Source organism: Beta vulgaris, chromosome 7 (assembly GCF_026745355.1).
Source record: "Beta vulgaris subsp. vulgaris cultivar EL10 chromosome 7, EL10.2, whole genome shotgun sequence".
Taxonomy (NCBI): Eukaryota; Viridiplantae; Streptophyta; class Magnoliopsida; order Caryophyllales; family Amaranthaceae; genus Beta; species Beta vulgaris.
Window position 1 is genome coordinate 27,928,573 of NC_079208.1, and position 20,143 is coordinate 27,948,715.

At 39.3% G+C, this 20,143-nt stretch overlaps 3 protein-coding genes across 7 annotated transcripts; 1 reads left to right on the plus strand and 2 right to left on the minus strand.

Annotated features, from left to right (window-relative positions):
* Positions 1-620: 620 nt before the first annotated feature.
* On the minus strand, positions 621-2,354 carry LOC130589515 (putative DNA (cytosine-5)-methyltransferase CMT1). Its single transcript, XM_057390785.1, has 5 exons — positions 2,222-2,354; positions 2,093-2,136; positions 1,930-1,999; positions 1,290-1,406; positions 621-1,213 (listed from the first exon to the last, which is right to left on the minus strand). Exons 1-5 carry the CDS (start codon positions 2,255-2,257, stop codon positions 908-910), a joined length of 573 nt encoding a protein of 190 aa, XP_057246768.1. The 5' UTR covers positions 2,258-2,354; the 3' UTR covers positions 621-907.
* Positions 2,355-2,386: 32 nt separating this feature from the next.
* LOC104899095 (uncharacterized) lies at positions 2,387-6,023 on the minus strand. Of its 5 annotated transcripts, none has more exons than XM_057396383.1 (6): positions 5,730-6,023; positions 5,231-5,553; positions 3,856-3,972; positions 2,824-2,883; positions 2,637-2,724; positions 2,387-2,541 (listed from the first exon to the last, which is right to left on the minus strand). In XM_057396383.1, exons 2-6 carry the CDS (start codon positions 5,429-5,431, stop codon positions 2,393-2,395), a joined length of 615 nt encoding a protein of 204 aa, XP_057252366.1. In that variant the 5' UTR covers positions 5,432-5,553; positions 5,730-6,023; the 3' UTR covers positions 2,387-2,392. The 5 variants fall into 5 exon arrangements, 2 of the variants coding, with proteins under 2 accessions (XP_057252366.1, XP_057252367.1); XR_008970429.1 differs by lacking the exons at positions 2,387-2,541; positions 5,730-6,023 and adding exons at positions 4,421-4,522; positions 4,596-4,656 and having other exon boundaries at positions 2,824-2,931; positions 5,231-5,368; XR_008970430.1 differs by lacking the exons at positions 2,387-2,541; positions 5,730-6,023 and adding an exon at positions 4,421-4,522 and having other exon boundaries at positions 2,824-2,931; positions 5,231-5,365.
* Positions 6,024-11,221: 5,198 nt separating this feature from the next.
* On the plus strand, positions 11,222-11,674 carry LOC130589516 (uncharacterized). The gene has a single exon (XM_057390786.1). It carries the CDS (start codon positions 11,222-11,224, stop codon positions 11,672-11,674), a length of 453 nt encoding a protein of 150 aa, XP_057246769.1.
* The last annotated feature ends 8,469 nt before the right edge of the window (positions 11,675-20,143 follow it).

Consider the following 20,143-nt stretch of genomic DNA (forward strand, 5'->3'; position numbering starts at 1 on the left):
AAACTCAAGAAAGATTATATGCAACCTCGAAGAATCATGAACTTGATCACCAACTCTGACTTAACTCCACAATAATTCACCTCAACAATAATAGTGATAATTAATATTCATTCTCACTGAAATTCAGATAAAGAAATTGGCTTGCTCTTACTTTCTAAACTCTTTCATGAATTAACTACATATAATTGTATGACAACCCTTCCACTAATCTAACTCATATACAAAAGGAGTGTTATTGCGACGCTTTTTAACCCATTTGGCGACGCCAAAAAGCGTCGCTAAATTTGCTTGCGACGCTGTCTAAAAGCGTCGCGTCAATTGAGTCGGTAATTTACAACACGTAAAAGCGTCGCCATTCTCGACGCCTAACATAGTCCCCAATTGTCTCATCGCGTAAAAGCGTCCCATTCACGATGACTTGCAGCACCTTGCCGCGTCTAAATCTGGACGCTTTTTGGCGTCGTTAAAAGAGAAGTTGGATTCAAATTTTAATTTCATTTGGCAAAATTTTATGGCTATAAAATGTATTATTTCGTTTTTGTAGTCCCTTTTTCTTTTTTTTTTAATTAACAAATATATATATATATATGAGCATACACACATGTACATTTACTCTAGAATAAAAACAAACTTTGAAACTTGAAGATATATATATATATACTAAGGTAAAAAAAATTACTTTAATCAATATATTACAAATATATACTAAGATAATTAAAATCCCTACAAATATTGCATATTTACCAAAATTCTAACCATATATATATATTTTCTATAAACATAATTGCAAATTGTATGTCGTAGTTAAGTCTAATTAATAAAAATATCCAAAGTGAAGTAACCTTGAAAATAAGCTAACTAATAAGATCTAGCGCGCTAACAAAATAGATGACGATAATGATGGTAGCTACTTTGAAGCCATCCGTTCTTGATCTGTTGCACCTTCATTATTTTCAAGTACCTTCAAAAGGAGATAAAAATTAGGAAACTTGAAGGGAAGTGTTGTCACTGGCTTATCATCAGCAAGTCCTTGACATGCTAGGCCGAATGCATATCCAAGCGCGGTAGCAACTGGTATTGCTACATCATTACCCACTTGTATTACCTCAATCGATGAACCAAATAATGAAGACTGCCTTGGTTCAATCACAGGTTGTTTAAATTTGCATATTCTTTCCCATATTGTACTTTGAGAGGCCACATTGCCACGAGACTAAAACAAAATGAAGCTTGAAATGAGTAGACATTTCAATCAAACACGAAGTTTTAGGATAAATTCAATGTCTTACATTGTCCTTCCAGCAACTGATACATTGTTCCATGACATAGTATGATGGGAAGAAAACGAGCAGCCCATCAGGCACTATCCGAGCAAAATTGACTGCATGTATTAATAGGATACAAAACTGAGAAACAACAAAAAAGAGAGAGGTAATAAACAATGTAAACTTTCACTAATACTTTTACTAAGTGCTGGAGTTATTATAAAAAGCCCTCTTCTCCCCCTCCTCCAACCCCCAAAAAGCTAATTGCCCCACCTAGGACCTCCAAGAACTCAAGCAGAGCTCCTACCATATGATAACTATTACTGCAGCTCCACAGGGAAAGGATATCGGGAAACTTTTATTTAGTATACTGCAGAAACATGCTACCACAGAGGAAGTTGATTCGAGCTTATAAACAAATAGCAATCAATATTTTCCTTCATTCCCTTGCTTTTTTCAAAGGCCTTTATGTTCTCTTTCTCCATGACTCTATCATAGAAGGTAGACTATTCACTTTGTGCTTTTACACACAATCTATTATCATACGATTTGGCCTAAAATGAAGTGTCGAAGTCTGAATTCAAAAGTTTCGAAACAGCAGATCAAAAGCTTAAGACGAGAGCATCAAAGTGTCATTGTCCAATTGAAAAGAATTAAAAGTTACCTGGTTGTGAGGTTCTGCCCTGTTGATGACTGTCGAAACGGTCTCATCCCACCACAACCTACCAAATGGCCTGGAAGAAAGATTTGTAATGTATGAAATCATGGTAAGAATGAAACCGGTTAACAAAATAAGCTGCAGAAAGAGATAGAAAGCGTAGCCCTACTTGGAAGAAGTTCCTCGAACAAAATTTAAAGCATAATCAGGCACCTAAATCATCATAAAATCATGTCAAGGTTATTTCATTGATCAAGCAGATTAAACATGTAGGAAGGCATAGAAAAGATGTATATACCAAAGGCTTCTTTGAGGGAAGGAACACTCTTTCCATAGAAGGATCCAAGTAGACCTTGTTCTTAGAGTCTACTAGCACCCCAGGCAAGTTTATAAAATTAGCTCCCTGGTTCAACAACGAATATCGTAGGCGTGAGAACAAGCAGAGGCAAAAGAAGATTGAATATTAAGATTAGTTCTGCAAGAAAATATGCTTCTGAGCCTTCTTTTTTGGAATCTGACAGACTCTTTGATAGTCATCTTTGTTCAATTGCAAAGGGCGATGATCATAAAGAGCACAATCTAATGCAACTTCAGCTGACCCGTTAAATGGCATCATATCTGGAAGACAAGATTACACAATCCAATCCATCAAGAAATTATCTACAGATGAAGCAGCTATAATGGTCTGCCATCTTCGGTAACAAAAAACTCACCTTCTCTTTTCAGTCTAATGTATTGCTGAAATTTCGAAACAGGAGCTCCTTCATAAGGCCTCTCATCTTGTTCTTCATAATTTGTAACCTATAAAGGTGTGAGCAGCACAAAAATAAATTCAAACCAAGCATTTTCATACAGCAATATCACCAGTAAAAGCACTAAAAACATCCAACAAAGACATACAGAAGGTAAATCTGAGATCGCATCCTCCAATGATAGAGCCTTTGACAGGGAAGGGCAGCTCTTTTTTCATGTGAAACATAAACAACTTGCAATTGTTACATCAAAAACCTAGAACCAAAAGCATTCAGATGAACTTAGCAGAGAGAATAGCATGGAGATCAACTGAAAAGCTGAAGTTCCTCAAAAAAAATAGTGCATATCTCCAAAAAAACAATATGATGGACAGACGACTCCCTCTAAAATTAGTACAAGACCTCTCAAACTCCATCATCTTGCCACTAAAATGTCAATTTATTCAAAAGCCTATTTATTTGTTGCAAGAAAGTCATCTCCCTCTCTCACATTAGGATTGCAGCTGAAATTCTGAACCGCAAAATATTGCCATTTCCTCGTTAACTAATCTGTATCTTTCTCAGAAATCTCTCCAGTTCCCTTTTACAATTGTTCTTTACTCTAGAAAATCTCTCATCCAGATACTGCCAGTCCTTGCAAGAAGTTCCATAAATAATATGCATCTCTTATCTTGGAAACCGAACTCTAGCATGAAATGAGTAGCAAAGTATTAAATACTATTCACGACCTTATGTCCATCCATATCACGTATACACATCCTATGCCCCAAAATTTACTCCCGCCATCAAGAAACTTAAGATTATCTCTCTATATACTTTGTAGTCTGTAGGATGTGAATCCAACTCGACCACAAGCAGTTTAGGCAATGAGCACATATACATACTCCTAGACATTCAACCCAAATATTCTAGAACTATAATACTTTTATATCATCAAGAGTTCAACCACAAAAATACATCCAGTAAGCAGAAAATGAAAACAATTTATTGGCAATTCCAACTCTATACATCCCAGAACCATAGTTATCATACTTGATAAAACTAGTATTCAGGAAAAGATAAACAAACAATGATCAGTGATCAACAATTTCAGCGCAAGCCCGACATCCCTGACCGACTTACCGTCTCCGAAAAAAGAAGAACAAAGGTAAAGGATTAGCAATAGCGAATGCAAACTTACAGGCAAAACAACTAGCTTGGCACCCTTTTGAGCAGCATCCTCAATAGCCTTTCTAGCATGATCAATGTTCCTTGCTTTATCCGCTGTCACAGAAAGCTGGCAAAGCCCTATTTTAAACTGCCCACCAAAATTATCAAAGAAATATTAAACCTCAATTACCAAATTTGAAAACGCACCTGAGAGCCTAAATCTATTTTAAAGACTAATAGCTGCAAAAACTTCTCAGAAACATCAAACACCTGTACCAGGCACTTCGTTACCCCTCATTCTAGATTTGAGACTTAAAGCAACATGTCCGAGTAGTTCTATTGAAATAAAATGCAATACAAGAACAATAAACCTCGGCACAAATATAAACTTTTCAAGAGAGATTCAAATTGCAGAATCAACAGTTTCCAAAAACTGGCCCTATTGTAAATCATAATGCAATGACTAGCTAGAAAATAATCATCAACACCATTCTTGGAAATACGTCGAAACAATCTCATCAACAATACTGAAAATTGATATGCAAAATGGACGGAAATTAACTGAATAAAAAAAGAGAATTGCAACAGAAACTGACCGCGCGAGAATAACAGGAGGAAGAGAAGCAACGATTTCTTGAAATTTCTGGAAAGATTTCTCCATATTCAACCCATTTTGTTCACAGCGACCAGTTGAAACGCTAGAATCGGTACTACAAGCAGTCAACAACAGTTTTCCACGATAATTTCTTGGACGATTAAACTTGAAATTACCAAAATCGATTCCGAATTCGGTTCTGAGCTCAATTCTGACGCCATTTGTGGAAATTAGATGCTGATTGAAGCCATATAACAACGAAAAACGTTCAATTTTATGCTAGATTTGAGAATGAGATTGAATTGTGAAGAATTAGGGTTCGTGTGTGCGTGGAGTACTGAAATGGGAAGTTAGAGTAGGCGGTTTTGCTTCTTGTGTAGCATTCCTAAGAATCTGCGCTATTTAATGTAACACGTGCACTGCACGTGTCTTGAACGACGCCTAAAAGCAACGAGCATCTTGTCGACGCTTTTAAGCATCGAAGATAGGCGGGAATTTGCAAACCCCCTAACGCCTACATCCACGCGTCGAGGACAAAGCGTCTCGAACGTATGGCTTTTGTAGTAGTGATATCATCAATCTGACATGCTAACTTATTAATTAATACCAAGTTCAACTCTACTTACTTCACTTACTAATATAATAAAACTCATTTCAATTTATAAACCGCAAAATGAATAAATCACAAATACAAAAACTGATTTTACAACTCATTATCGAAATGCAGTTGATAAGATACTAATTTTCCACCATTTAGTGATAATAATGAAGGAGACAAACTGATTTTAAAAACTTGTAATATCGTATATACCTTGCAAAGTGAACCCAATTCTGGCTTTTTGGTGTTTCTTTGAAACAAAAGAAAAGGAAGATAACCACATGCAACAACACTTAGAGGAGGAGGGCAGCAGCAATCAAAGCAATCAGGCAGAGAAAACAGAGCAACAATCACGGAGCAAAGCAGCAGCAACACGACAAAATACAGAACCAGTGTAGAACTTCCAAATAGCATATCTTCTAGCTCACAACTCCAAATTCAGTGATTTTTGGGTCGAAATTCATTAACTTTTTGAGATCTACAACATTGATCTTGATACTTTGGCCAAAATCGGACCACATGATTAAGATATGTGGCTGGACAGAAACTCGTGATACAAAAGAGAAAGAAAACACATGAGTTTTAATTCGGGGTTCTTCAACATCAAAGAACGAAGAAGAAGGGTAAGAGCACGAGCATGGAAACTGAGCTTAGGTGAGATTATAGAAGAATTTGGGTAATTAAACTGAAGATATTTGATAGAAGAATTTACCACTCAAATTGGAAGCTTGCTCGATTTGACACGATGAAAATTTGCTTGAAGATGTGTCTTTGAGAAGAGATGACACGGGAAAGACAAGAAAGATGAGACTTATATTCTCTTATAATAAAATCAACTATTAATACTAAAGGTAAGTAAATAAATACCATATGACAATATACATATGGCAATTTTCATTCTTTTTCTTTAAACCCCCAAATATATTTAACAAAAAAAAAAAAAAACGACTTATAACTAATATCATCATTAAGCTAAGTTAAATAATTAGCCTTTAATTAATCCTGCTTAAGATATGGGCTATTACATATACCATCTATTATATATGATAGCAACGAATACTTAATCAGAAGCAAATCATGATTTCTTTTATTAACTAATTGTTCAAAATAACTTAAATGGCAATTTAGAAAAAGCGAATCATGATTAAGGGGATTTAGTTTCCTTTCACAATAATGATTTCATTTAATTTAGCTTCTTAAAATGAATATACTAAGGATGGAATATCTTTGTTTCCTAAAATATCGTAATTAAAATCTTAATCAGAAGGTATAATTATTTTTAAATTTTAAAAGTCGAAAATTTCTAAACATGTAGACATAAGCCAAAGGAATACTTTAACAAAAAGCTGCCACGTCAGCCAATTTAATTTGATCATGACACCTAAGCAAATCCTTATTGCTTTATAGTATTATATAGATATATAGATATCCGATATTGAACGACGTATTTCATATCATAGCATTTTTGTAATTTTACCAATAAATTAATACAAATCAATCAATATATATGTATATATATATATATATATATATATATATATATATATATATATATATATATATATATATATATATATATATATATATATATATGTTTAAGTTCATATGAGAATTTCCTTGTCAAAAAAAAAAAAATTCATATGAGTGAAAAATCGTGAGAACCACTCATTTTTCCTCATTTTACGAAGATTTTGATCATTTCATAACATTTTTGCTCATTTTTTGTTTCATTTATTATATGGTTTTGCTCATTCAACAATTTTATGCTCATTTTACGTTTTGCTAATTTTACTTTTTTTCTCATTTAACTTTTTTATGCTCATATAACGTTTTTCTTCTTTTAAATTTTTGTTCATTTTACGTTTTTAATAACTTAATGTTTTCTACTCATTTTATGTTTCTGCTCATTTGTTACTTTTTTTGGCTCATTTTAGGAAGTTCTTGCTTATTTTAAGTTGTTCTCACGGTTCTCACCATAAGAGGATTCTCACTAGAACCCAACCCTATATATATATGTGTGTGTGTGTGTGTGTGTGTGTGTGGAGTCGGGATATGTGAGAATTAACTACAACCTTTAGATAAAAAAAGAACTAAGGGTTGCGATTTGCCATACCAGTAATAACAAAAGCACTCTTTGAGCGACAACATTAAGCGTGAACAGTGAAAATTCACTGAGGAAAAAATCGAACATTCATCCTCTCATCATCAGTGCTACGATTGATTATAACCAAAAATTTGAACTTTTCTGTCCTAATCAAAATTCATCCATCAAGTAATCATCATCAAGTACGAAGTATAGACGTTGCTGTAGCCTCAAAATCAACGGCTATGAAGGTGACACGTGGCCTCATCGCAACCTTACAAGTGGCACGTACTTGTACTGGCAAAATACATGGGTCAAAAGTTTAGATGGGCTAAAGTACACTTTTCTGAGGAGAAAAGTGTACTAACGAGCTTTCTTGTGACCCAAACTTGTACTTAGGCCCAGTAAAGGTAAAGCCTACTTCTGTAAAAGAGTGAGGTGTACTGACCAATCAGCACCTGCCACGTGTCGCAGCATTATTGCTTAACCAATCAGGTGCTCCCAAATTAGGATGACATCAGGGTACAACAGTCATCTCAAACAGTATAAATAGTCCTTGAAATTAGGGGAAAAGTACGTTTTTCAGAGCATAGTACTGTTATTCTGCCATAAATTCTCTCTCTCTACTTTCTCTCTCTAAAAGTTCCTTTATATCCCTGATACCTGACTTAAGCTTTGGAGGGGGAATACCACCCAAACCTCCAGGGTGGGTCCCTTTTTGTAGGTTTCAAGGCAGAGCTCAGGTCCGAGATTCACTAGTACAATAAATGCTATTTGCTGCGGTTAAAAAGTGCCCTATTGCTGCGGTTTTGGGCGCGCAGCAATTAAGGGGGCAGCAATAGGTATTAATTATATTGCTGCGGTTTTAAACCGCAGCAATATCTCAACATATTGATGCGGTTTATAGCACAAAACCGCAGCAATATTATCATTTTTTATCAGAAAAAATCCAGTATGTTGCTGCGGTTTCTGGTCAAAACCGCAGCAATATGTCATGGTACAGGTAATTTTTTTTTTTTTTTGCATTTTGTACTAAAATTTGAAATATTAAAAGCAGCTCACTAACCCATCCATTATCCACCAAATTCACAGATGAACTTAAAAAAAATGACATTTGAATCTAATTAATATATAAAAATAAAAAAAAGATAGTTACAAAAATAATACAAAAAATCTAAAAGTAAAATAAAAAAAGCAAAATAAAAAAAACGGAATTACAACTAAATAACTAAAACATAATTACAACTAAAACAGAATTACAACAAAAAATATAATGAAAACAAAAAAGAAACTGAAAAAAAAAAGAAACTGAAAAAAAAGAAACTGAAAAATTAAAATTTCCTAAAACAAAACTGAACCGGATTTTGCGAAGGAAGCCACGACTCATGAGATCTGCGGATGAACGGCCGACGAACTGGAACCATCGTCGCTGAAACCGAAGGCGGCGAAGAGAGATCTGCGGTATTTCGCGTTTGCTGAAACCGAAGGCGGCGAAGAGAGATCTGCGGTATTTCGCGTTTGCTGAAACCGAAGGCGGCGAAGGCGTGGGACGACGATGGTGGCTGAGATCTGACGACTTCGCGTGGGACAACGGCCGACGACTGGAAGGGAGAAGACGAACGAATGACCGACGACTGGAAGGGAGAAGACGAAGGGAGTTGAATCTGGACACGGCCGTGGTTGAAGATGAAGGGCGTTGAATCTGGCGAACGGCCGTGGTTTCGCCAGATTCAACACGACCGGAACTCTGAAGAGAGAGAGGAAGAGAGGAGAGAGAGAGAGAGAAAGTTTGAAAAGTGCGTGAAATGAGAGAGGGGAGAGAGAGAGAGAGGAAGAGAGAAATTCTGAAGAGTGGGCGTGAAATGAGAGAGGGGTAGAGAGGAGGGATTGAAACCCTAGATTTTTTTATTATTAAATTTTTAACCATATTGCTGCGTTTTTTTAGGAACCGCAGCAATAGGTTCAAATAATAATTTTTTAAATTATTTTAATATATTGCTGCGGTTTTTGTCAGAAACCGCAACAATATATTTGGTCAAATCAATCAAAAATTTTCAAAAAAAATTCGTCTAAACCATATTGCTGCGGTTTTCTGACGAAACCGCAACAATATGGTTATTTTATATTTTTCCTTTTCTTTTTACGTGATATATTGGTGCGTATGGGTAAAACCGCAGCAATTAGCAATTATTCTACTAGTGATTCGAGTTCAGGCGTTGTTGCACAAGTCTCCAAGTTGAGAACCTACTATTGGTGATTGTAGTATTGATTTAGTAGTTTTACACTACGTAACATTTGGCGCCGTCTGTGGGGAGACGCAACAATGACTGATTGTCACTCATCCAATGTTGCTCGGAATGGGAGCTTTGAGATTTAAGTGGAAGATACAGTGGGTGACGAGAGGCCACCCCGAGGACGAGACATGCCTTCTGCAGCCATTCGTCTCTCTGGAGGGAGTAGGGGCCCGGTCATCCAGGAGAATCTTGACCGTCAAGTGACAACTAGTCATCTGGAAAATGTTTTGAATGACTTCCAGGCTAGGATGGCTGCTGTCATGGAGGAGCAAATTAATAACAATATGCTACTTTTTCAGGTTAATCCAGGGCAAGATGCTGCATTGCCGCTTAGGGGGCAGTCCCAAGAAGGCCGTCCAGGGACAAGCCGACCTCCTCGGCAAGAGAAGACAAAGCCACTGTCTAAAGGAAAGCAGCCAACCGTCAGTGAACCTAGAAGGAAGATGGACTGGAAGTTAGTAATTCGGCTGGGAGATAACATTCCTCCTAGTAGCCACAAGATTGAGACGGATGCTAGGGAGTATTTGGAAGCCAAGAGGGCAGCTGCTCTCCAGCGCTCGGCCTCAGGGTCTACTCCCTATATGAAGGATCCCCCATTAAGGGTTCCGTCTAGAACAAAAGGAAGAAGTCAAAGACCTTCGGCTGTTCAGCCAAGGCAGGAAAAACGGTTTTACAACCAATGGTGTATAGGCGTCAGGCCTTAGCCAACACCTCCTCAAACCCAGTGCTGAAGGAATATCGTCGGGAGCACATAACCACTAAAGGACATGTTGGAGCACTCAAGATTAACTGGCCGACTCCCTTCTCAGCCAGAATCATGGAGTCCCCTCCATTCCCAAAGGTTAAGCTTCCGACAATAGAGCCCTTTGACGGCACTACAGATCCGGATGATCACTTGTTCGCATACAAACATCAGATGTAGTTCAGGGAGTTGATGTTGTACATGGTGCAAGAACTTTCCAGCCACGTTGAAATGGGTAGCTCAAAAATGGTTTAACAATCTTCCGCCTAACTCGGTGAATAATTTTACTGAGCTAAGTATCTTGTTTACCAGTCATTTTGTCGCAAATCGACAAGAGTAGAAGACCAACATGCATCTAGGAAAGGTCGTCCAAGGACCTAAGGAAGCTCTAAGAAGTTATGTGAAGAGATTTAATCTGGAAGCATTGCAGATCCGGGATCTGAATGCGGGAGTAGCGTTTGACGCTTTCATCCGGGGTTTAAGACCTGGAAGTTTTAAGTTCATTCTATAGAGGTTTGTGCTAAAGCAAAACAACCAGAGGCAAACAAAGTTGAAGAAACCATCCAGCCGAAAAAGAACATCCCCAAGAAAGCTGAAACTTGGGTGGTGACTTCAATGACAACTTCATCTAAAAGAAGCAAGAGATCTGAACCGGCATCATCAGCTGAGCCTATAGAGTTCAGCAAAGATCAGTATTTCATCCTCATGGAGATCAAAGATCAATATGATCTTAAGGCGCCAGCAGAAATGAAGACGCCTTACAGGAACCGAGATAAAAGCAAGTACTGTCATTTCCACAAAGATTGTGGTCATGAGACAATGAGTGTAAGCATCTGAAAAGAGCCTTGGAGGACTTAGCTCGCAAGGGTAAAATGAACTCCTATTTACCTCAGGCAAGTAGAAAATTCCTGGAAAAAAGACAATCATCAAGGGAGAAGAAAAGATGATGAAAGCACTGACAGATGTAGTGCTAGTGATTCTAGAGGATTGCAGCAGGAGGTCCTACAAATCGCGACCACAAGAATTATTGCGGGAACTCAGCATAATGCTCACCAACCAGGCAGAGTCTGATCCTTTCCCAAATTATGGTCAGCGAGCAGGATCGTGGGAAGATAAGAACACCTCATGATGACCCACTGGTGATAGAGATGAAAATTGCAAATCTCAGGGTAAGACGGATCCTGATTGATATAGGGAGTTCTACCGATATCATCAGTGCGGATTGTCTGTCAAGGTTGAAGTTTGATGAAGGAAATTTAGTAGCCGTCAATCATCCTATTTTTGGATTCAGAGGAGGAGTCATTCATCCCATGGGGACAATCACTCTACCCGTCAGGGTAGGGGATAAAGAGGCCGCTCGAACGCTCTTTGTGAAATTCTTGGTGGTACAAGATTTGACAGCTTATAATGTCATCCTCGAACGACCCACCTTGAACCACATCAAGGCTTTCATAGTGACTCATTTGATGCTTATGAAATTCGAGTGTGATGGAGGAAAGATTGGATCCCTATATGGCGATCAGCAAGCAGCAAGATAATGCTACCTCACCACTCTAAAACCATCATCATGGAAAGGAGAAAAGGAAGAACGGCCAAAGTCCATAGAAGAATAACCAGCCAAGATAGTAAAAGGCCATATAAGTGAGCTGAAGAATGAAGTAGGGAAAAGTCAAGAGAAGGTTCCTCAAGAAGGCAGGCCGTCCATACTCTTGCTGAGCAAAAAGAGGAAATGCCTAGCCATCAAGGAAGAGAAGGCTTCCTTGGAAGAAGTGATGGCCATTATGGGAATGGGACTAGATAGTCCAGAACCGGTGGAAAGACCAGTAGAGATTTGTCTAAACGAAGAACGTCCAGAAAGGACGCTGAAAATAGGATCAGTTCTAGGTTCTCAGACCAAAGACGAATTGATCACGCTGTTGAAGGAGTTTGAGGATGTTTTCGTGTATACGATTGAGGAGATGTCGGGGATTGATCCCGAAGTTGCTGTGCACAAGTTGAACATAGATCCGGGGCAGAAGCCAGTCCGGTAGAAGAAAAGGCACTTGGGACTGGCCAGGAACCAGGCTGTTGATCAGGAGATCCAAAAGCTTTTAGAGTTAAAGTTCATCCGGGAAACCTTTTATCCGTATTGGATTGCTAATGTGATCATGGTCCCCAAGTCGAACGACACCTGGAGGATGTGTGTTGATTATACCGATTTGAACAAGGCTTGTCCGAAGGACAGTTTCCCGTTGCCTAAAATCGATCGGTTGGTTGACTCCACGGCGGGGCATACGCTGCTTAGCTTTATGGACGCCTATTCAGGATTCCACCAGGTTCCTATGTGGCTTGAGGACCAGGATAAAACCTCGTTCATTACTGAGAAGGGTCTTTATGGCTGGCTAAGGATGTCTTTCGGCCTCCGAAATGCACCGGCCACCTTTTAGAGGCTCATAAACACGGTCTTTCAGTCACAGTTAGGGCGGAATATGGAGGCTTATATTGACGATATGATCTTCAAAAGCCGAAGGGAAATGGATCATCTGGAGGATTTGCGAGAAACATTCATGACTATCAGAAAATACAAGTTAAAACTCAATCCGCAGAAATGTGTATTTGGTGTAGTTGCCGAAAAGTTCTTAGGGTTCTTGGTCGATCAACGAGGAATTGAGGCCAACCCTGACAAAATACAAGCAATTCTGAATATGACTTCTCCGTCCAAGACTAAAGAAGTCCAGCATCTGACGAGGTGTCTGACCGCCCTTTGGACGATTTCTATCTAAGTCTGGTGATAAGTGTCATCATTTCTTCGCGACAATAAAGAAGAATGCGAAATTTGAGTGGATGGAGGAAGCAGATGAAGCTCTTCAGCAAGTAAAAAAGCACCTTCGGCAATTGCCTAGGCTTATCAGCCCGGCTGAAGGAGAAAGATTATATGTATACTTGGCCGTATCTCCATTCGCGGTTTTTGCTGTTCTCTTAGCTGAAAGGGAATCAGTACAAATTCCCGTATACTTTGTTAGCCATGTGCTAAAATATACTGAGGGCAGGTACTCAATGATAGAGAAGTTCGGCCTGACACTGCTTATGGCCAGCCGGAAGCGAGCTAAGACCATATTTTCTTGCTCATAGTATCCTCGTCTATACTGATTATCCTTTAAAGCAAGTTTTGCATAAGATGTATGCCTCTAAACGAATGCTAAAGTGGGCTGTGGAGCTCAACATGTTTGACTTATCATTTGAGCCCAGAAAAGCGATCAAAGGGCAAGTCTTGGCAGACTTCATTGTAGAGCTTACTCGGCCTACAATAAAGTGCGTCCAGGACCCAGCGAAAGGAAAGCGGCATTGGACCCTTATGGTGGATGGGTCGTCCACTGCCAATGGTTGTGGAGCTGGGATCACCTTTCAATCACCAGAGGGAGACAAGTTTGAATATGCCATGAAATTTCAGTTCCAAGCTTCAAACAATGAAGCAGAGTACGAAGCTCTTTTAGCCGGCATCAAAATGTACAAAGCGGCCGGAGCCCTGGAAATTGAAGCAAGGACGGATTCTCTCACTAGTAGAATAAATGCTATTTGCTGCGGTTAAAAAGTGCCCTATTGCTGCGGTTTTGGGGGCGCAGCAATTAAGGGGGCAGCAATAGGTATTAATTATATTGCTGCGGTTTTAAACCGCAGCAATATCGACAAATATTGCTGCGGTTTTTAGGTCAAACCGCAGCAATATATTTATTTTATATCAGATTTAGAAAGCATATTGCTGCGGTTTTTGGAGAAAACCGCAGCAATATGCTATATTTAATAATAAAAAATAGACATATTGCTGCGGTTTTCTCCAAACCGCAGCAATAGGTACTGTACAGGTAAAATTTTTTTTTTTTTTTTTTTTGCATTTTGCCATCAAATTTGGAAGACAAAAAAGCTAAAAGAAAATAAAACACTACTAATTCAAACTAATGACAAAAAGGCAAAATTATAGTACAAAAAAAATAGCAAATTTGAAAAGAAATTATAACAATTACTCCAAAACAGTAGATCTGAAAATAACAACAAATAATTATATACTACAAAACAAATAATTATATACTACAAAACAGTAGATCTGAAAATAACAACAATTACACAAATAATTACAATAATATTAGAATAACAACAATTACAAAAATCAAACGCTAAGGCAAACGAATGGCCGACGACGAACAACTGTCGCCGACGAACAACTATCGACGGCGAAAAACGGGCGACGTCAAAACTCGTGAATACAGTCAAGCACTCTTGTTTATGCGTTGCGTGCGAAGCCCATAAGCCTGACCCAAAAAAAAAAAGACAGTCGACGAATCAAAGCGCGAGATGTAAAAAAAATCAGAGGGATAACAAAAATTGGGCAAATTATCGATCAAAAATCTTGAGGAGAGAGATAAAACAATACCTTCAAAAACCGCATTTTCGAACACTGAAATTTGTGCGGAAACTAAACTACTTCGAAAACCGCATTTCCGAACACAGTAACAAGAATCGAACAGTGCGAGATGAAGAAGAAGCAGGAAAAACCTTCAATAATGGCGGAATCGAACACTGAAATTTGTGCGGAAAGTAAACTAATTCGAACCATGCATTTCCGACGGCGACGAAAGAGAGAGAAGGTTGATGATGGCGACGAGGTGAAGGAGGGAGATAGGATGAGAGAAGGAGAGAGAGAGGTGAGTGAGATATGAAAGGAGTGAGGTGTGAGATGAGAGGAGAGAGAGGATCAGAAAAGGAGAGAGAGGCGTGAGAGATGAAAGGAGTGAGAGATGAAAAAAACCCTAAGTGAAACCCTAAATGAAACCACGCCTTTTTATATATATTTTTTTAATATTTTTTAATAATATTGCTGCGGTTTTTATCAAAAACCGCAGCAATATACTAAAATATTATTTTTTAATAATATTTTAATATATTGCTGCGGTTTTTGACAAAAATCGCAGCAATATATTTGGTCAAATAGTCAACTATTTTCAAAATTTTTTCTGCTTACACTATATTGCTGCGGTTTTAAGCAAAAACCGCAGCAATATCTTTATTTCGTATTTTACTTTTTTTTTACGTGATATATTGCGTCGTATGACTAAAACCGCAGCAATACCACCGCAGCAAATAACATTTATTCTACTAGTGTCTGCTGGTAGTCAGTCAAGTCAATGGAGATTTTGAATGCAAAGAAGCATCCATGAGTAAATACATGAATCTAATCAAGGAAGAAATAAAAACACTAAAGCGGTTTGTGCTCGACCAAGTGCCAAGGTCGGAAAATCATCAAGCAGATGCTCTATCCAAGCTAGCCAGTTCCGCCGAAGGAGATGTGCCAAGAACTGTGTTCTGGGAGATCAAGTCGGCCAAAAGCATTGATCAAAAGGAGGTCTTGTTTCTTAGACGAGAAAACGTATGAATGAGCCCCATCATAGAATATAAGAAAACAAGACGATTACCCACTGATCCCTTGGAAGCCAAGTATGTAAAGGCTATGGATAAATGGTTTGAGATGTGGGATGAAACTCTTTACAAAAAGCCTTCAACCGGCCTCTCCTCAAGTGCATCACTAGAGAGGACGGGATGGAGGTCCTGAAGGAGCTTGCGCTTCCCATATTGGGGGAAGGGCGTTAGGGGAAAAGGCCTTAAGGACTGGCTATTACTGGCCGACCTTAGAGGAGGACGCTTTGCTTTATGCAAAGCAGTGTGATAGTTGTCAAAGGCATGACAACATTTATTAGAAGCCGTCCAACTATCTAACACCGGTTCTTTTTCCCCTTCCCTTTGCCAAATGGGGGATGGATATTCTTGGCCCATTTCCTGTGGCTGCCGGCCAGAAAAAATTTGTTATAGTAGCCGTCGACTACTTCAATAAATGGGTGGAGGCTGAAGCAATGAGAGGAATTACCACCAACGATGTGAAGGGGTTCGTCTGGAAGAACCTCATTACAAGGTTTGGGATGCCTCAGTCCATTGTTTTTGACAATGGGACACAATTTGAAACGCCCAAGCTCCGTGAATGGCTGGCCCTTTGCTGCAGTTGCCCAACCCCAGGCCAATGGACAAGTTGAAACCTTCAACAAAATTTTATCAACCGGAATTAAAAAGAAGCTAGACAATGCAAAAGGATTGTGGGTAGAAGAGTTACAGTTGGTCCTATGGTCGATTAGAATAACAGCCAATAACTCAACTGGAGAAACTCCATTCATGCTCATCTATGGCTCAAAGGCCGTCCTCCCCATTGAAATTAAAGAACCAACTCTGAGGGTCATGCTGTATTCAGAGGAGGCCAACTAAGCTGCTCTCCGGACGGCTTTGGATCAGGTTCCTGTAGTAAGGGGCAATGCTCTGTTAAGGATGCAACTCTATAAATTAATAATGACTCGAGAATTTAACAAGAGAGTGGCTAGGCGGCCATTGAAGGAGGGAGATCTTTGTCCTGAGAAAAATGGAAGCAGTTGACCGGGCCAAGGAGGTGGGTAAGCTCACTCCGAATTGGGAAGGACCTTACAAGATTGTCCAAGAAGTTCAGAATGGTACCTTCCGCTAGAGCATAATTAAATAGGCTACAACTCTAGAAGTAAGTAAGAACAAGATATTTCAAGTAAAATCAAAGAGAAGTAGGAAAGAGTGTGTTATGCCAAAATGGAAGTGAAGTAGTGTTATGTAGGGTGATTAGAACTTGTGAATATCTCCCCTAAGTATGTAGAATGAACCTCCAAGCTTCAATTTGGATGGTGTTGCTTCAAATAAAAAAACCCCCAAAATTTTAGGGTTTGGTAGAAGTTGATGATTTTCAGAGATTGTGGAAGGATTATGGTGTGAAGGAGTGAAGAAAGTAGTGAATTTGTGTAGTGACGTGAAAAGCAGAAGATTAGAGGAGAGATTGAGAAGTTGTTGTGAAGATTTGAGAGTGAGAGATGAGATGAGGGTGCTTGAGAGATTTTGAGAGTAAGAGAGTGTGTTTGGGGAGTGGGGCATTGTGTGAAATGGGTGGGAGAGATAGAAGGGGGGACAATTGAGCTCCACTTAAAAAAAAATTAGAACGGACGTCGCAACTCGCGAATAGTGTCGCAACTCGCGACTTGATGACTTCGCGAGTCGCGACCAGCGATGGTCATCACAGCTCACGAGGGACTTCTGGTAATTGCTGTTTGCTTCTTTTGATATCCTTCCTTCTTAGCAGCGTCCCTCATTTTTCTATGCCGTAATTCATCCAAGCTCCCTCTCCACTCTTGTCCACCTATTACTCTCATTTTCCTTTCATGCTTTTACTCGCATTCCTTGTGCTTGTTTTGCTTTGAGTTCTAACGCGAACCAACTCTCGGCTTTTAGTACTTGCTCATCAATATTTTTACACACAAAAACTTCGCAAGTCACAAACTTTTCTTCCCTGCAAAACAAACAGCCACAAGCATAATATCCTACAAAAACCAAAAGAAAACTAACTTTATATACTATATACAAAAAGCCCGTTTATTTACCATCGTCGACACGACTTACAACCATAAGGTCTAACCATAGTCCGAGTCACCGAGAGGAATATCCTCAGCCTCAACCTGCTGGAATCCTTCAAAGTACGGCTTAAGCCGCTGCCCATTTACCTTCAAAATCTTTGAGTTGGCTTCACTGTGGATTTCCACGGCTCCATATGGAAACACATTCACGACATTGAATGGGCCGATCCACCTAGAACGCAGTTTCCTGGAAAAAGACGTACTGTAACTTCCGATGCAATCCAGCTTCAGCCAAGGCCATGTTAAAGCCCAATATGCTTTGTGCTTAAGCTTTATAGGAAGTTGACACGACTTTCCAAATACCAATCGGTATGGTGACATACCAATAGGGGTTTTATAAGTCGTCCTATATTCCTATAGTGCATCCTCCAGTTGCAAGCTCCAATCCTTCTTACTCAGATTCACCGTTTTCTCCAAGATTGATTTGATCTCGCGATTGGACACCTCCGCTTGGCAATTTGTTTGTCGATGGTAGGCCGTGGAGGTCTTGTGAGTCACATGATACGTTTTCAGCAGTGCACCTATGTTTCGGTTGCAAAAATGAGTTCCCTTGTCACAAATCAATGCCATTGGGATTCTAAACCTGTAAAATATGTGAGATTTCACAAAAAGAATACATAATCCACTGCTAAAAGAATATACATGAAGCCAAAAGAGGTCAGGAAAGGTCCCATAAATTCAATTCCCCACACATCAAAGATTTTCACAATACAAAACCGCACTTTGAGGCATTTCATTCCTTTGGGATATATTCTTGACCCTTTGACAATTATCACAAGATTTACAGAAATGAAATGCATCCCTATGAAGACTTGGCCAATAAAACCACACTCCAATATCTTTCGTGCCGTCTTTTTACTCCAAAATGACCCTCACATGCGTGGGAATGACAAAAGGTAAGGATAGAAGCTACCTCTTCATCATGAATACATCTCCTTACTATTTGATCTGCACAATGCTTTCAGATATATGACTTGTCCCATACATATTGCTTGGCACCGCTCTTGAGCTTATTCTTCTGTGCCTTGGAAAAATGAGGAGAAAAACAATTAGAAACAAGAAAATTGACTATATCTGCATACTATGGGTGCAAGCATCCTAGGGCCATCAATTGCTCGTCCGGTAACTCTTCCCGAATAGGCTCTTGCCATGTCTTCTCCGAACTTGGTTCCAGATCATAAGAGGATACGAATCGACTCAAATGGTCTGCGACCAAGTTCTCAGTTCCCTTGCTGTCTCGCACTTCCATATCAAACTTGCTTAATAAGAGAATCCACCGAATCAGCCTAGGTTTGGCTTCTTTCTTCACCATTAAATGGCGGAGAGTTGTATGGTCGGTGAAAACAATTACTTTTATCCAGAGCAAGTAGGATCGAAATTTCTCCAGTGAAAACACCATGACTAACAACTCCTTCTCTGTTATGCAATAGTTACGCTGTGCCTCATTCAGTCTCATAGAAGCATAATGGATGGCATGTGGCACCCTTCTAACTCTTTGTCCTAGCACCACACCTACACCATAATGAAAGGCAATGGAAAATGATCCTTCCTAGTTACGGCGTTAAGCCTACGATAATCAATGCAGACTCACCACCCGTTTTGGACACAGGTGGGCACTCAAAAACACCATCTTGGTTCTCCACAACTATGAGTCCAAACTTCTTTGGAACAACTTGGATCGGACTAACCCATTTATTATCAGAAATTGGAAAATCATACCAGCTTGGAGAAGTTTTAGAATCTCGGCTTTCACCACCTCCATCATAGGTAGGTTTAGCCGCCTTTGAGGCTGTCGCACGGGCTTTGCATCATCCTCCAACAAAATCCGGTGCATGCAAGTGGTTGGGCTAATTCCCTTGATATATGCCATAGTCCACCCAATTGCATCCTTATGCTCTTTTAGCACCTCGATAAGTTTTCTTTCCTGTTCCTCGGAGAGCTCTTAACATAATCACTAGCAGTGTATCTCCATCTCCAAGGAATGCATATTTCAAATGCTCAGGCAATGATTTTAGCTTGACTATGGGTGCCTGCAATATAGACGGTAAAAGCTTCCCCGGGGACAGTAAAAAACAAAGGCCCCACAAAGGGGGGAATGAGGGGAAGAGTCACATGTTGCTCCAAGGTCTGGACTGTTTCTTGTAAGTTAGCACATAAAACATATTCAACATCATTTCCTTCCAAGCTATGTTCAATGAGCTACCTGCAAATAATCTTCACCACCTATCTCGAAAACATCCTACGAGTATGAATCAATGACATATATGGAGTAACAAGAGTGGTCATCACTCCGAAAATTCATAGAGTCATAGATGTTAAACTCTTCAAGACTTCTATCAAATTCCAGAGTACGACAACTACTATGCACATCAATTTTTGTTCTAGCAGTTTTTAGAAATGGCCTTCCTGAAAAATAGGAGTGGCGTGCTTGTCATGCTCCATGTCTACAACACAAAAATCAACAGGAAAGATTAACTTATCGTCCTTAACCAACACGTCTTC

Excerpts from the sequence above, each read along its gene's own strand:
- LOC130589515 (XM_057390785.1), bottom strand. The coding sequence starts at position 2,257 with ATGGAAAGAGTGTTCCTTCCCTCAAAGAAGCCTTTG. Across the intron at positions 2,137-2,221 it reads TTCCCTCAAAGAAGCCTTTG|GTGCCTGATTATGCTTTAAA; the intron begins GTATATACATCT and ends ATGATGATTTAG. Across the intron at positions 1,407-1,929 it reads GGGCAGAACCTCACAACCAG|TTTTGTATCCTATTAATACA; the intron begins GTAACTTTTAAT and ends GTTGTTTCTCAG.
- LOC104899095 (XM_057396383.1), bottom strand. The coding sequence starts at position 5,431 with ATGCTATTTGGAAGTTCTACACTGGTTCTGTATTTTGTCGTGTTGCTG. Across the intron at positions 2,725-2,823 it reads CGATCTCAGATTTACCTTCT|GTTACAAATTATGAAGAACA; the intron begins GTATGTCTTTGT and ends ACACCTTTATAG. Across the intron at positions 2,542-2,636 it reads CATTAGACTGAAAAGAGAAG|ATATGATGCCATTTAACGGG; the intron begins GTGAGTTTTTTG and ends CTTGTCTTCCAG.
- LOC130589516 (XM_057390786.1), top strand. The coding sequence starts at position 11,222 with ATGGTCAGCGAGCAGGATCGTGGGAAGATAAGAACACCTCATGATGAC.